The following is a 15048-nucleotide window of genomic DNA, read 5'->3' as shown; positions in this document are numbered from 1 at the left end:
TAAAGAAGTGCGCGAGCAGACGGAGTCCAAACTTCATCAGATGGGTTGTCTGAAAAAGTGCGCTAGCAGACGTCTAGGCTTCAGTAGAAGACTGAAGTAGCGCACACTCATCTTTCTGCTACATATATGTTTGACTTGCAACCTAACAAAAAAATACAACCTTTAACCAACTATGCTAATAAGACTTTATATTTAAATTCAATACAAATTTTGATAAATGTGTGACATTTCTAATAATATATGTTCAACTTTTTAACTAATTAATATATATGTTTGTCGGGTCGAGAGATGTAGTTAATTTGGATATATATGTGAATAGTAAATGAATAGTAAATGTTTTGAACTTACAACCTAACAAAATAAGTACAACTCTGTAACTAAGTGTTATTGTGATGTGGTTAGATGAGGGATGAGAGACTAGTAACAAATATGAGTGGTTAAAAATTATGAATTAATATTGTGATTGTGATGTGTTTATTCAAGGGATAAGAGGCCTATAATAAATGAAAGTGGTTAAAAAAATATGAATCAAATATTTGATTGACCAAAGTGTGTCACAAAGTTGAATGTCGATTGAGATTGATGGTTGGTTTGTCTAAGGATAATAGACGTGTGAAATTGTGTTTGGGAAGTGCTTTTCCAAGGGATAAGAGGCCATAAATAAAGAATCTTGAGGTCACGATATTAGAGGTCGATTGAGATTGGTGGTTGGTTTGCTGAAGGATAAAACACGCGTGAAAGTGTGATTGAGATTGGTGGTTAGTTTGCTGAGGTATATGAGAAGTGTAAAAATGTGATTGAGATTGTAGTTAGTTTGTTAAGGGATAAGAGGCGTGTGAAAATATGATTGCGATTAGTGGTTAGTTTACTGAGGGATAAGAGCCGTGTAAAATTGTGATTGAGATTGATGGTTGGTTTGTCGAAAGATAAAAGGCTAATAACATCAGTTTACCGAGAGGTAAGAGATTTGTGAAAGTGTGATTGGGATGTGGTTTGTCAAGGGATGTCGATTGAGATTGGTGTTGGTTTATCGATGGATAAGAGATGTGTGAAAGTGTGATTGAGATTGATGGTTGGGTCGTCGAGGGATAAAATGCGTGTGAAAGTGTGATTTAGATATGTAGTTGGTTTTTCGAGGGATAATAGGCTAGAAACATTATGATCGGTATGTTAAGGGATAAAGATGTCAGTAACAAAGGACCATAAAGTCACAAGATTAGAGGTCAATTAAGATTGATTGTTAGTTTATTGAGGGATCAGTGGCATGTAAGTATAAAAGTGTGAGGTTACAAGATATGAGGTTGATTGAGATTGGTAATTAGTAATTGGTTTACTAATGAATAAGTGGCCGGTAACATTGGAATTGGTGGTTAGTTTTTCGAAATATAATAGCTCGATTTAGGTCGGCGGTTGGTTTTCCAATAGATAAGAGAGGCTTGTGAAATTGTTATTGTGATTGGTGGTTAGTGGTTGGTTTGACGAGGGTTAAGAGGCATGTGAAAATGTTATGTCATGAGATGGAGAGGTTCATTGAGATTGGTTGTTGGTTTGGCGAGAGATAAGAGATGTGTGAAAGTAATGGGGTCATGATATGAGAGGTCAATTGGAAATGGTGGTTGATTTACCGAGGGATAAGAGGTCAGTAACAAAGGATCGTAAGATAATGAGATTATATGTCAATTGTGATTGATAGTTGGTTTTTCGAGGGATTAGAAATATGTAAAGTTATGAGGTCACGAGATAAGAGGTTGATGGAATTAGTGACTAATTTACCAAGGGATAAGAGACCGGTAAGATTGAAATTGATGGTTGGTTTACTAAGGGATAAGAGATCGGTAATAAATGATCGTAAGATCACGAGATTAGAGGTCAGTTGTGATTGGTGGTTAAAAATATATGTGAATGAGATGTTGATTGGCCGAAGTGTGGGGTCACGATATTATAGATCGATTGGGATTGGTGGTTGATTTGTCGAGGGATAAGTGACATCTAAAGAGATGGAAATTTAATTGGGATTTTGGTGGTTGGTTTGGTGAGGGATGAGATACGTGTGAAAGTGTGTGAGATCATAATATTAGTAATGAGAGTTGTTTATTGGGAAAAAGAATATTAGTGGTTAAATGTGTGATTGAGATTGTTGGTTGATCGAAGTGTGAAAGTGAAGTCACAAGATTAGATGTCAATTGGATTGGTGATTTGTTTGCTGAAGTGAGTGTAAAGAGGTCACGGTAATGATATGAGATGGTTGAGGTACAAAATACTCGAATTGAGGTCACAAGATTAGTAATGAAATATTCATTGGAGAAGAAAAAATATTGGTGGTTAAATATATATAAATGAATTTGTTGGTTTAACGAATAAGTGAGGGTAAAGAGATTGGTGATATGATTAGATGGTTGATTCGAAGAAGTGATGGTAAAAGATGTAGGTACTGTTGACATGGTTGAGTGCAGAAGTGAGGTAACGAGATTACTAATATGAGAGGTCTATTAGGGCACTTGTAGTAAATGTCTATTAGGTGTTCTATATCTAAAATAGAAATAGAAAACTAAAAATTACAACAAATTTGATCTACATCAGATGGGCTATACTTAAAAAAATTTAGCCCAAATGAACAGTAGTGTTCTATATATAGAACACCACTTTTCATGTTCTATACTCAAAACTGGCGGCAACATTATTCTCTCTCATATTTTTTTCTCAAAACTGGCGGGAACATTATTCTCTCTCATCTTTTTTTTTCACATAGTAGAGAAAGCATAGGTTTTTTCCAACACTGTAGGTTCTTTTCTCCTCCAAACGTAAGCTTCAGAACTTTCGATGTAGAGATGAAAAGAGATAACGATAAGAGAAGCTTGAGCTATAGAGAGATCTAGAAAACGTTAATGCTCTACAGTGATCAGCAGGAGTGAAAAGTTCCTTAGTTTTGCCCAATTCGAAATATGACCGCTGGAAAATAGTCGTTGGAATTTGAATTTGAATTTGAAATTTGAATCTCAATTTTTTTTTACAGAACATGCCAATGAAATATAGGCGTTGGAATTTGAATTTTAAATTGAAATACAGGCGTTGGATTTGAATTTGAAATATAGGCGTTGGAATATAGCCGTTTGAATTTTAAAAAGTAGTTACAAGTTGTTTTTTAATTTTACAAAAAAATAAATATTTTAATGTTATAGGTATATAGATAGAAATGTTGTTGTAGAATATTTTGAATTGAGATGTTGTAAAATAGATATATGTATTTTTTAATATTATTTCAGGTATAAAATTTAGCACTTCTGGTGCAAGTGTCCTTAGGTAAGAAAGGTTATTATTGGTTAACCGAGAAATGAGAGTAAGAGGTTGGTGCTAATGAGGAAAAAGTTAAATAAATGTCTTTTTATCAAATTTGTTATCATTTTTTTAATGAATAACGAAAACAACGATGAATGAGAGGAGAAAGACGATCAATAGGTTGTCATAACCATTGACGTCCTCTCATGTTTAGACCAAAGATGTTGACGACGAAGAGAATAATGAAGACGATGAAAAGGATAATGATGATGATGGTGACGAACACCAAAAGTGAGTATTATTTATTTCAATTAGATAAATGTAATTTTTATTTATCCTTATAATGCAAGGTATTAAAATTCAAAGTTTAAACAAACCTAAGACTCCCATCATATTCACCTATATAAAGATAAGGAGAATGCAATGTATAAGTTAACGAGACGACTATTCAACGATTTATATTATTGATATAACTCCGATAGATCGTGAGTCTATTCCAAAGTAAAAAGTTACTTACAAAATATATTGATTTAACCTATTTATATAAAAGTTTATATCAATAAATAAAATTAGATAACATAATTTATAAATAAGAAAAAAATATATTATTTTAAAAGTGGTGAATTTAAGACCTTATAATCTTCTCAATAATCATAATTAATCACTATCTTCTAAAGAAAATCATAGTAGTCATTATCTTCTCAAGAAGGTCTTAACTAATAGGGGTGCAAACGAGTTAAGCCGAGTTCAAGGCAATTTGAGCTTGAGTTCGAACTCGAACTTAACTTGATTAAGTATTTATTAGTTCGACTCGAACTCAAGCTCAAACGAGTTTATAAATTTGAACTCGAGCTCGACTCGATTATTTACCTACAAACTTGGCTCGTCCTTTTTTTTATTATTTTTTTTATTTTTAATGTTTGTTGCTTTTTCATAATTAAAAAGTAAATAAAGTCTTGAATCATAATTCTGCTATGACAGGCATTTCATGAGTCTCTCCGCCCCTTAGTCAAATCTCCATTCATCACCTGGAGAGAGAACTACGACAGATAGAGAGACTATGGAGGTGAAAGCTAGAGCTCCAGGGAAAATCATCCTCGCCGGTGAACACGCCGTCGTCCACGGATCCACAGCGGTAGCCGCCTGTATAGATCTTTGCACTTATGTTACTCTTAGTTTTCCTGCCGACTCAGGTACGCCAAAAATTAACATATCTTTAACATTAACGATCATCTCAAAAATGTTTTCTCTTTTCATGCCGGGTGGCTGTGATTTACTTCATCAGATAGATTTGCATATTAAATTTAGCTTAACTATTTAATGCTTTGTTATCATTGGTAAGTTTCTGCTGTTTTTTTTTCAATTTCATAGTCCTTCATAGGATCGACCCATTATTTGTATCCATTTATGAGCTTTGGTTGCTGATTTGTGTACATATTTGAGTTTACTAAAAAAGTAGAAGTTCTATTTATTAATAGTACCAGATTAAGGAAGTTAGGATTGGGAAGAAATGTGAGATTAAAGAGAAGGAAATTCAGGAAAATGTTTATTGATGCTTATTGGTCTGTTTATTGATCTTCTAGATGAATATGTTCAGGTTTGTATTGAATGATTTAAAGTGTTCAACCAGTGGATGTTGATTATCTTTTTTTTCGCTTGTAGACTTTTATTTAGTTTTCGCTGAATGTAGATATGAATGACAAGCTGATACTCCATCTGAAGGATTTGAACTTAGAGTTTACATGGCCAATTGAAAGAATTACAGCGGCACTTCCTAATTCAACCAGTTCCATTCCCTCATCACCTTTATCATGCTCAAATGAGACAGTCAAAGCACTTTCAGTTCTCGTTGAAGATCTTGATATACCAGAGGCAAAAATAGGACTAGCATCTGGCATCACTGCATTTCTTTGGCTTTACATTTCCATCCAAGGGTTTGTTTTCTGAGACTTACTTGCTAATTAATTCTCTATTAGCCCATTCAAGTTTTTTGTTTCTTTGGCTTCTCTCATTTTTTATAATTTCATGATCAGATATAGATCTGGGAAAGTAGTGATTACTTCTGAACTTCCTCTGGGTTCTGGCTTGGGTTCATCTGCTGCATTATGTGTTGCACTCTCGGCTGCTCTGCTTGCTTTGTCTAATTCAGTAAATGTAGATGTAAGTCAGAAAGATTGGCTTACGTTTAGTGAGGATGATCTGGATTTGGTTAATAAGTGGGCATTTGAAGGTGAAAAGATAATCCATGGTAGGCCGTCTGGCATTGACAACACAGTAAGCACATATGGTATGCAATATATTGCCCCTGCAGTTGTTTAAATTTTTTCCTTTGATGCACTTGTGTGTAACTAAAGAAATTAAACTTCCCGTTTCTCCATGAGTACTGCAAACGACAGTCTCCCAAAAATAATTTCAGAAATTTGTGCTGGCTATGTCTTCTTTAAGGCTATGTTTGGTTTAGGCAAAACTGGAACTAGAATTAGAATTGGGGTCTAATTCCAAATCCTTTGTCTGTTTGATGACTTAAAATAAGGAGTTAGCATTGCAATAACAATTCCAATAAAATGTAATATATATATATATATATATGTTTCTTTAAAGATTCAATCATTCCTACTTCGGAGTTACAATTATTTGATTTCTCCGAACATAAGATTTGAATTAAAATTGGAATTATAACTCTAGTTCCAATTATATGCATCCAAACATAGGCTTAAGGAACTTGAGTTTATGAGTCTCTACCTATTTTCAACAAAAAAAAAATGTGAGATACGATATTGGGCCAATTAGGAAACAATATTTTTGTGTTAGATATAGATCACGCTTTGAAATAGAACTTAGTCGGACACAGATTCTAGTTTGACAGTTTCTCGTTTGGATCCAAAATGAGAGTGTTTTCAAATGGGCCCATCATCTTAAGGCTTCTTTGGTTACATTTGCAGGCAACATGATAAAGTTTAAATCAGGTGAACTAACGCGTCTCAAATCCAACATGTCATTAAAAATGCTGATAACAAACACGAGAGTTGGGAGGAACACCAAGGCTTTGGTTGCAGGTGTTACAGAGAGGGCAATCAGACATCCAAATGCAATGAATTCAGTGTTCAAGGCTGTTGATTTTATCAGTAATGAACTTGCTTCTATTATAGAGTCACCTGCTAATGATGAAATAGTGGTAACTGGGATAGAGGAAAAGCTTGAAGAACTTATGGAAATGAACCAAGGATTGCTTCAATGTATGGGGGTTAGCCATGCTTCAATAGAAACTGTTCTTCGGACAACATTGAAGTACAAATTAACTTCCAAACTCACAGGAGCTGGAGGAGGAGGATGCGTTCTGACATTGTTGCCGACTTGTATCCTTTTTATAACCTATTGCATTTTATGATTTTTTTTTCTTCTTCTGAAAATCAGGGTTTATTCCCTGGAGAAAATTAACACGAGCACCAACAGTCATCACCTCCTACCTCATTAGAGTGTTCTTAGTGAGAATTGAATTTGAGACATTTGGTCTCTTAAGCAGGACTCTTTGAGCTATCCAGGTGGGTGCATTTCATGATATGAATGAACTGTAATGTTAATTTTACACTAATCAGATAAAAACATGTGTTTCCCACCTAAGGTTGATCAAGTAGTATGAGTTTCCCACGTGAGGTTGATCAAGTAATATGAGTTTTGAACTCAATTGTTGAGGTCTCAAATTATATTCTCACTGAAAGCACTTTGATTGAAGAGGGTCATGGTGATGGGATGTTGTGTTAAGCTCTTCTAGAAAAAAAACATGTTCTAAAGAAATGATAAACAGATCAAAACGTGTGTATTTTACTAGCTTTTCCCTAAGGAAAACTAATTTGGATGCTTTAGACACTAATTCATTGTCCTATATTTAGCACAAAGAATAGCTTTTATTCAACCAAGGTCTAGGATAAACATTTGGTTATCATATTTTTCTAATCTTATTCATTAGCAGAAAACACTAACAGCTTGTGTGATGAAGGATTATTTAAGAAAAAATTTGGAAGAAAAAAACTTGTTTGATGTAAAAAGTGGTTTATGTAGATTAATTTGGGTAAAATGACTGAAATATCATTAATATATGATATTTTGAAATTTATCAGAGAATAAAGTAAGAATAATTTAGTATTTTGATTAATGATTTAAACGATGAGATGATTGCATGGACTAAGAGGCTTACTACCTGCACCAGATAATGTGAAAAGTTGATCCAAACACCTTGGTTACAAAAACAAACTATACAAATATATTAGATAGTAATATTATTGGCATTTAATAGTAGTGTTATTAGATTAATTTGTGGTTAGTTATTTGCAGTTAATTTAAGTATTAGCAATTGTCATGGCCCTACTGAACCATCTGAATTGATGCCTTATTGATTCATTTTTTCAAATCAATATCTATGAGCATATGTATTTTTTGCCTTGATCATGTCTATCAGTGTTGTCGGGATTGATCGTCGATAAGGTGACTACAGAGCTTGAAGCTTGCGGTTTTCAATGTTTATCGGCTGGAATTGGTGGTAAGGGTGTTCAGATTAGCTTTTCCGATACATCGTGAGAATGTTAAGGAAACAATTTGTAATAATATTCGATTTTGGTTATGTATGCTAAATAATAATGTTGAGAACTCCCTTTGAATCATATTTGACTATTCTGAGTATATTTGTATGATTTTGGCACTTGGTATGTTTTAATTCAACTTTTCTAGATTTTAGATCTTCTCAAGTGGACCTACATTCAGACATTATTGTTCAGTTTCTTTGGACTTAGAACTAGAACATACTCTCATACTTTGTGTGTTAATCTTTGAACTAATTGGAAGTTTCAAATGAGTTGGTTTCATGCATAGGATAAGGTTGGGGTTTATAATATGAAAGACAATTAAAATTGAGAATTTATTTAAAATTGCTGACTAAGTTATAAATTTGTAAAATCTAGTTTATTTGAAATTGTTTTGTTGTAAAAGAATATTAGTTATATAATAATATTTTGAAAATAAAAGTTATATAATATTATTATTTAGTTATATAATTAATAATTTTTATACATTAATAATTTTTTTAATATATAATTAAGTATAAAATTAATTAAATAATAATAATAAAGAAATTATAATATAAAAGAGTTAGTATAAATGATTTAATTATTTAATAAATATAAATTCATTTTTTTTCTTGAAAATTTTATAGTTTCATAAAATTAAAATTATTTATAAACTTACAAAATTTTAAGCTTAAATAATTGGTGTTAATGTAATTTAAAATTGGTAAAATGTTGTTTTTAGATAATCCTAGTTTGATATTTCCCCTTCAAATTAGATGTATTTGAAAATTTTCATTAATGATGAGGTCTCGAATATCATGATTAAAAAATAAAAATAAAAACTTTGTAAAGTTGAGTCACCTCAAAAATTCGAGTTTCAAACAGAATTATATTTAAAAAAAAAATGAAATTTTTCTAATTTACATCTCACATTTCAATGAGATAACCATCATAAACAATAAAATATTTTCAAAATGACCCAATTAATATCCATCTATATATTTAAACAAGTTCAGATTTATTCTTGATAACCAAGTCGAATCAGATAATTTTAGATGATTTTGCTTGACAATTCAATTCAAAAATTCTTAATCACAAACAAAACTAATAAAATCAACATAGAAATGTCTGAATTGTTTAAACCTGCAATCAATAATCCATATCATCATCATCATCATCATAAGCTTGCTTAAACATTCTTCAACCTTGTTGGTGTGAGAAAAATGTATCTTCTGATGGCAAGAATTAGAATCCAAGTGAATGAAGCTACTTTTTCCTTTATCATCAGAAGTAATGCTGAGCTCAATACAGTTTTCAATATTTGTGCATCTAGTCCTTTGAAATAACCCTTCAACCCTTCTTTTCTCCAAATCGAATAAAATGTTCCACTTATAGTCTTCGGTGACCTTTTTCGTCTTCCTTTCTTGTTGTCATCATTAATCACCATTTTGTCGCTTTGGTCATCAGCCGCTTGAATCATGACCTTACACCTGATGGTTCAAATGTGAACAAACAACACTCAATCCAATTGTTTATGATTTCAAAGTCTTTTGTTGCCTCATGTAAGCTAAAAGAATATATTGAAACACAAAAAGTTACCCTTCTAAAGCTTTTCTATTTTTAGGGAGAAGGACAAAATAAATATCTACATTGCTAAAATTCACAAATGATCTAGAAAGTCAAAATAAAATTCTATACAAAATGAAACACAAAGTTACAGTATAACTTGGATTATAATCTAGAAAAATCAATTGTATACAATCTAAGCAACACAAAATTTGGAAAATAGTAATATAGTATTATGTCACGATCATATTGGAAATTCGTGAAAGTTAAATTGGAAGTGATATTTTTCATTTGGAATAAGATTTTTTGGATCATATCAAATATATTTTAGATTATGATCTAGATTATAATATAATTTGCATTGCTTCATTTGGTATACAAATTATTTACTCAGATCATGATCAAATTATCTTTTGGATCATATTATTTCATACATCTTTGTGATTTTTAGCAGATCATCATCAACGTAAAAAGAAATTGGTAACAAAACAACCCACTGTCTTTAATTGGAAGCAGAAAAATTCATGTTCAATTTTAACTTTGACAAAACAAAGATTGTGAAAAGCATCAGTTTACAAATAAGCTCAACTAGCAGTGGTTTATGACCAAAAAATTGTTTTGTTTGAACTCATCGACAATAATTATCAATGCAAAATTATAATGTAATAACTGAGTGCATGAGAAATCAAACCTAATAGCCGGGTAAGTGAGACAAGTAGCAATGCTCTTCGAGATTGCACCCAAGACAAATGCTGAGAAAGCTGAGAGAGCTAGTGGAGGAGATCCCTCTGATATCTTCTGGTCACTCTTCAGAAGTCTTTGTTTCAGCTGATCAAAAACTGTATACTGCAGGTGTAATAAATAATTCATTATTATTATGTTTTAGTAACAAATATAACATTTCTATATTATGACTTCATATGGCATATTAAAAAAAAAGTACCTGAATTGCAGGATTTGAAGTCAACAAAAGAGAGATGCCTAAACCATCAAATGCATCACTCCAACTGCCCTCAGTTAAAATTTGACCAAGTCCTTTTGATTTCCCAAAGGCACTCGTTTGCATCCTTGAAGAGGCAGTATCCAATGGCTATAATAAGAACAATTATAGTCAACAACAAATAAAAATAGATTTTTATCGAAAAGAATAAAAATTAGAAGTCAAAATGAGGCGGATCGAGCGGGGAGTGGTCTTACCATCCCCTCTTGGTTCAACTTCGGAATTGTTTTTTACTACAATCCTCGGAATCATTGTGTTTGGGAATTCTAGTCGTTTAAACTTTAGACAGTACAAATAAAAACTTTATCTATACTACAAAATATTTAACCAAAATTATTCATGAACAAATAATCTAATCATTAAATACATGAAACTATTAAACTTACTATTCTACCAAAAATAACATCAAAATAATCATGTTAACATTAACAAAAATATTTCAATGTATAAAGTAGTGAAAATAATAAATTATATATAAACTAGTGTTCGAGAGGATGCAGGGCTAGATATGTAAATACCTTCTGCTTTGCAGATTAGAACAAGTTATCTGCAATGGGGAAAAGAGAGCTTTGCAATGACTTCTCTAAATGAAGATTTTGTAATGGAAGAACAATGTATGGGAACGAAACATAGGACCCAACTTGCTCCTGAGAAGGAATTACTTTGGATAATTGAGATGTTTAATGTGCAAAAGTCTTAAGGTATTATCGATAAGCTTTTTCGTAAGAGACGTGTTTTGCTGCAAAGAGAAGGCGTGCTCATCCCAAAGAGGGATTTCATCTTGTTATTTAAAGGTAAAGTTGTCGTCGACAGAATCACTGAATTGGGTAAAAAAACTATAGCATTTCAAGATCAGAGCATGAGCAAAAAAGAATCAAGATACCTCACCAAGGTAGCCCAGTGTTAAGCGGGAGGGCTATGGCTGTGGGGTGTTATGCTAGTTCTACTTTAATTCCAAAAAAAAAGGAATCAAGATCAATGCTAGATGTAGAGGTCAACTATGAGGGGAGTACATTGAAAGTAGCAAACATCATGGCCAACCTTGACCCAGACACTTCTGTAAAGACATTAAACTTCCAGGATGATGATTTAGAGTTATGAGTTGGTTTGTGGAATTTGATCCCATCCAATGTTTCTTATGGAATGTTATATTTTTTTTTCAGATTAACTCATGACAACTCGTGTCATGACTTGTACTTTGAATTCGTTTTATCAGGATGTTTCATCATGATTCATGCAATATTCGCGTTAATTATGGATTACTGAAAATAGTTTTATCCATTCGAAAAAAGAAAAAAGCTACAGATCAAAACAGTTTAGTTCGGCCTAGTCCCCATCGAGGCTGATTGAAATTGTCCCTATCCATATATAGGATGTTTGTATATTATTTGAAGTCATCCTCGTGCAACTCTAATATCTTTTGTTATTCTTTGAAATGTAAAACTTTGTACTAGTAGAGTTGTCATGAAGACAATTATTACTGATACAAACAATGTATATACCTAGTCTTCAATAGGTAACATGAAGATTGTTCATTATTTGTCTTTTGATTGTCATCCTTAATCATAGCTAGGGTTTGTCTAGCTTGATTTCTGACCCTCCCACTTTTGGGATTTCAATTAAATGGTTCTAACCGTTTTCCAAAAAAAAAAAGATTGTTCATTACAAATTCAAACATGATTGTGTTAGATATCACAATTTAGAGATCAAACCAAATTAAACTTGTCACTACTTAAAAAACAGTGACATATAGAGTACACATAATTGCGATTTTTCTTAAAGAATATGCTTTAAATACATCACCTGAGTAACAATGGCTGTGCAAGCCCCAGCAGCAGCAGCAAGGATCAGGTTTGCTTTAGTTCCAATGGATTTTGAACCACTCTTTTCCAAATACAATTTTTTGAAGTAACTATACCCATAGAAATAGACAAACTGAGAGATGAAGGATTGAAGATTCTTCGTTCCAAGGCCTTGGTATAAAGAAAGCACTTGATTGTTAGATATAGCTTCGAAGAAAACGTCGGTCAGGTTCCTGCAAGAAAAAAATAACAGAGCTATGTGTCATTTCCAAGAATAAAACCATAAGAGGTACAAGAAAAAGGGTGTGGATCCAGATAGAATCTTGTTTGTTAACAAGGTGTAAATGAACCCGTTTTTTGGCAAAAAAAAGTGTATATGAACTTAGTCCGACCCAAATCATGATACACCTAAAATACAATGTGTCAATGATAGAATTACTCTTCCAAGCAGAGGCGGTGTCCAGATCGGTTGAGTGAGATATCCAAGCTATTCAAATTTCATGGTAATCGAACAATTGGATCATCAGCAAGAGGCATTTGAAGTAGTCACAATTTTCAGTGAATCCCAAACAGCCACATCATATATACCAAATTTATCCTGATTTGTATCCATAAATTCTCTAGCGGTTTCTCAAGGATTTGTATCCAAAAATTCATCTAGATCCAAGGATACCAAATTGTTTCGAAATAAACCCATTTCTCCCTTGAATTCTCTAACCCCAAAACTAGAAATTCCTGGTAGCTATTTTAAATTGAACCCCAAACAAGATACACAAAAAGGATGGTTTCCTTTGATTAGTGTTTTAGCTGTTTATATGAAATGACGTGATACAAAATCTCTCTTATGTATACTCTTCTTATAGGTTAAACCCTCAAAGCATGCTCTCATTTCAGTGAAAATGACCTTAATTATTTCATCTGAACAATTTCAAAGAAGCCTATATCATCATAGAGATGTATATTGTGCATGACAGAATAAATTATTACAACCAATAATGCAGGGAATGAGTCTCAAATGATACAATAAGAATTCTAAATAAATAAATAAATAAAATATATATATATAAGCCTGCATGTGACATTGGAGAATCTAATATCTGAATCGTAGCTAAGAAATATTTAGGCAAGAGGCCATGGAAGTATGATGTTATGATAACCTCCTCCAGGGAAATAACTATGGTTTAAAAAACGATCTTGACTCCGTATTCATTAAGGAGAAAAAACATGTTGGGATTCAGAATATCAGTAAGCATCGACCTGCTAATGATCAATTAACTTCAGCAAAAGTCACTTAATTTTAAAAATGGCAACAATTGCCCTCATTAAACAACCTTAAGTAAAGTAAAGTAAAGCCTTTTCAATCCTCCTTCTACCAAGAACCCTAAAAGAAAAGCATCAGCAATCAGACTTATATGGTTAATGGGATCCTCTCAAGGGACTTAAAACATAACAACTCTCCTGCAAATCAATCAGCTTTCTAAAGAAGCCATTATCAACCTTGAAAAGCTCCGTCAATGAAAGAAAGACCATAAAATTGCCTCTACCAACCAACAAATGCTCAGCTTGAAGAACCCTAATCCTACAGTACCTTAATGTAAATTGATCTGCTAGCTTGCTGCTCATAAACCAACACAGGATCGACTAGCACAAAAAATAATTGACCAAGCCGATCAACCGCCATGAAGATATCCAAATTACACACAAAATTACATGATCAATCACATACAGACTAATAATCTGAAATATGACTCACTCACCGATATCTGGGCTTGCCTTGAACTCCAGCATCGGCCTGATACTTGGTCTTACATGTATCCAACGGATACAGGATCGTGGTGCTCAAAAGAGCTCCAATGGCCCCTGATGTCGCCTCAGACAGAGATTCCAGATCAACTGGCATCTTATCAACAACAACAACCCTTCAGTTAGTTTAAAATAATCTTACAAATCAATTCCTAAGCAGAAAGATAGGAATGATCAAAATGATAATTTTAAGCTCGCGGGTGAGAAACGGACAGCTTTGAATGCTTGTTCAGATGCGAAAACCTCCGCATGTGAGAGAGAGAGAGAGATGAAGAAGAGAAAAGGAACTTGAAGAAGGAAGGTTGGTTGGTTAAAAGAGGAAAGAGAAATAGAAGACGAAACAGAGCATGGGCTTTCTTGGGTTTTGAAACAACCATTAGAGGCCAATTATTTTGTCGGCTAATGAATGTTAACAAAAAAAATAAAAAAAATATATATATATATATCCAAACAGGACTTAACCTAACCTTCCTAGGATTATAATAATTTACTAAATATAAATTAATCTTAATAAAAGTTAATAAGAGTGGCCAAAATGTTTCGGGTTTGATTTTAATTAAAATCGTTTTAAGTTAAAACATTACATGATTGTGGTGTGTTATGTTATCAGGTTTCGATACAAATGAAAACGTTTTGAGTTGAAAAAAATCATAATGGTGGAGTATGCTAGTACTACTTTATTAATATATATATATATATATATATATATATATAATATTAATAATTTATTTAATATATTAAATATCAAAAATATTTTTTCTTTTTTAGAAATATTAAGAATTTTTTATTTTATTTAGATCACTTTTTATCTAATTAAGTTCCTAAAGTTTGATATTTTAATAATATTATGAAAAATAAAATAAAAGTATTTTAATTATTAGTTTGAATATTCTTTATGAAATAAATGATGAGTAGATGAAATGTTGATTATTTTGTACTTACATCAATCAAACAAGCCTTTAAATGTTATTGTGCTATTTCACTATTTAGTTTAATAAAAAAAAATAATGTTACTCTTACTTTATTATTTATAATATATTAA

The 15048-nt window shown here is 32.2% G+C and overlaps 2 protein-coding genes across 3 annotated transcripts; one reads left to right on the top strand and one right to left on the bottom strand.

Annotated features, from left to right (window-relative positions):
- The first annotated feature begins 4262 nt into the window (after positions 1-4262).
- LOC124919596 (mevalonate kinase) lies at positions 4263-7963 on the top strand. 2 transcript variants are annotated; one of them, XM_047459865.1, is made up of 5 exons: positions 4263-4469; positions 4967-5210; positions 5310-5563; positions 6219-6632; positions 7733-7963. In XM_047459865.1, exons 1-5 carry the CDS (start codon positions 4337-4339, stop codon positions 7849-7851), a joined length of 1164 nt encoding a protein of 387 aa, XP_047315821.1. In that variant the 5' UTR covers positions 4263-4336; the 3' UTR covers positions 7852-7963. The 2 variants fall into 2 exon arrangements, with proteins under 2 accessions (XP_047315821.1, XP_047315822.1); XM_047459866.1 differs by having other exon boundaries at positions 4336-4469; positions 4939-5210.
- An 810-nt stretch (positions 7964-8773) lies between these two features.
- LOC124919595 (peroxisomal adenine nucleotide carrier 1-like) lies at positions 8774-14320 on the bottom strand. Its single transcript, XM_047459864.1, has 5 exons — positions 13961-14320; positions 12205-12436; positions 10345-10491; positions 10093-10247; positions 8774-9325 (listed from the first exon to the last, which is right to left on the bottom strand). The coding sequence occupies exons 1-5, from the start codon at positions 14101-14103 to the stop codon at positions 9025-9027; spliced, it is 978 nt and encodes a 325-aa protein (XP_047315820.1). The 5' UTR covers positions 14104-14320; the 3' UTR covers positions 8774-9024.
- Between the last annotated feature and the right edge of the window lie 728 nt (positions 14321-15048).

Source organism: Impatiens glandulifera, chromosome 1, assembly GCF_907164915.1.
Source record: "Impatiens glandulifera chromosome 1, dImpGla2.1, whole genome shotgun sequence".
NCBI classification, from domain to species: Eukaryota; Viridiplantae; Streptophyta; class Magnoliopsida; order Ericales; family Balsaminaceae; genus Impatiens; species Impatiens glandulifera.
The sequence above is the reverse complement of the archived record's forward strand: the minus strand, read 5'-3'. Positions and strand labels throughout refer to the sequence as shown.

Bases quoted from the DNA above. Each gene is read 5' to 3' on its own strand.
- LOC124919596 (XM_047459865.1), top strand. From the start codon at position 4,337: ATGGAGGTGAAAGCTAGAGCTCCAGGGAAAATCATCCTCGCCGGTGAA. The intron at 4,470-4,966 runs GTACGCCAAAAA...CGCTGAATGTAG, and splicing joins TAGTTTTCCTGCCGACTCAG to ATATGAATGACAAGCTGATA. The intron at 5,211-5,309 runs GTTTGTTTTCTG...TTTCATGATCAG, and splicing joins CTTTACATTTCCATCCAAGG to ATATAGATCTGGGAAAGTAG.
- LOC124919595 (XM_047459864.1), bottom strand. From the start codon at position 14,103: ATGCCAGTTGATCTGGAATCTCTGTCTGAGGCGACATCAGGGGCCATT. The intron at 10,248-10,344 runs GTACTTTTTTTT...TTACACCTGCAG, and splicing joins CTTCAAATCCTGCAATTCAG to TATACAGTTTTTGATCAGCT. The intron at 9,326-10,092 runs GTTTGATTTCTC...TTGAACCATCAG, and splicing joins CTCACTTACCCGGCTATTAG to GTGTAAGGTCATGATTCAAG.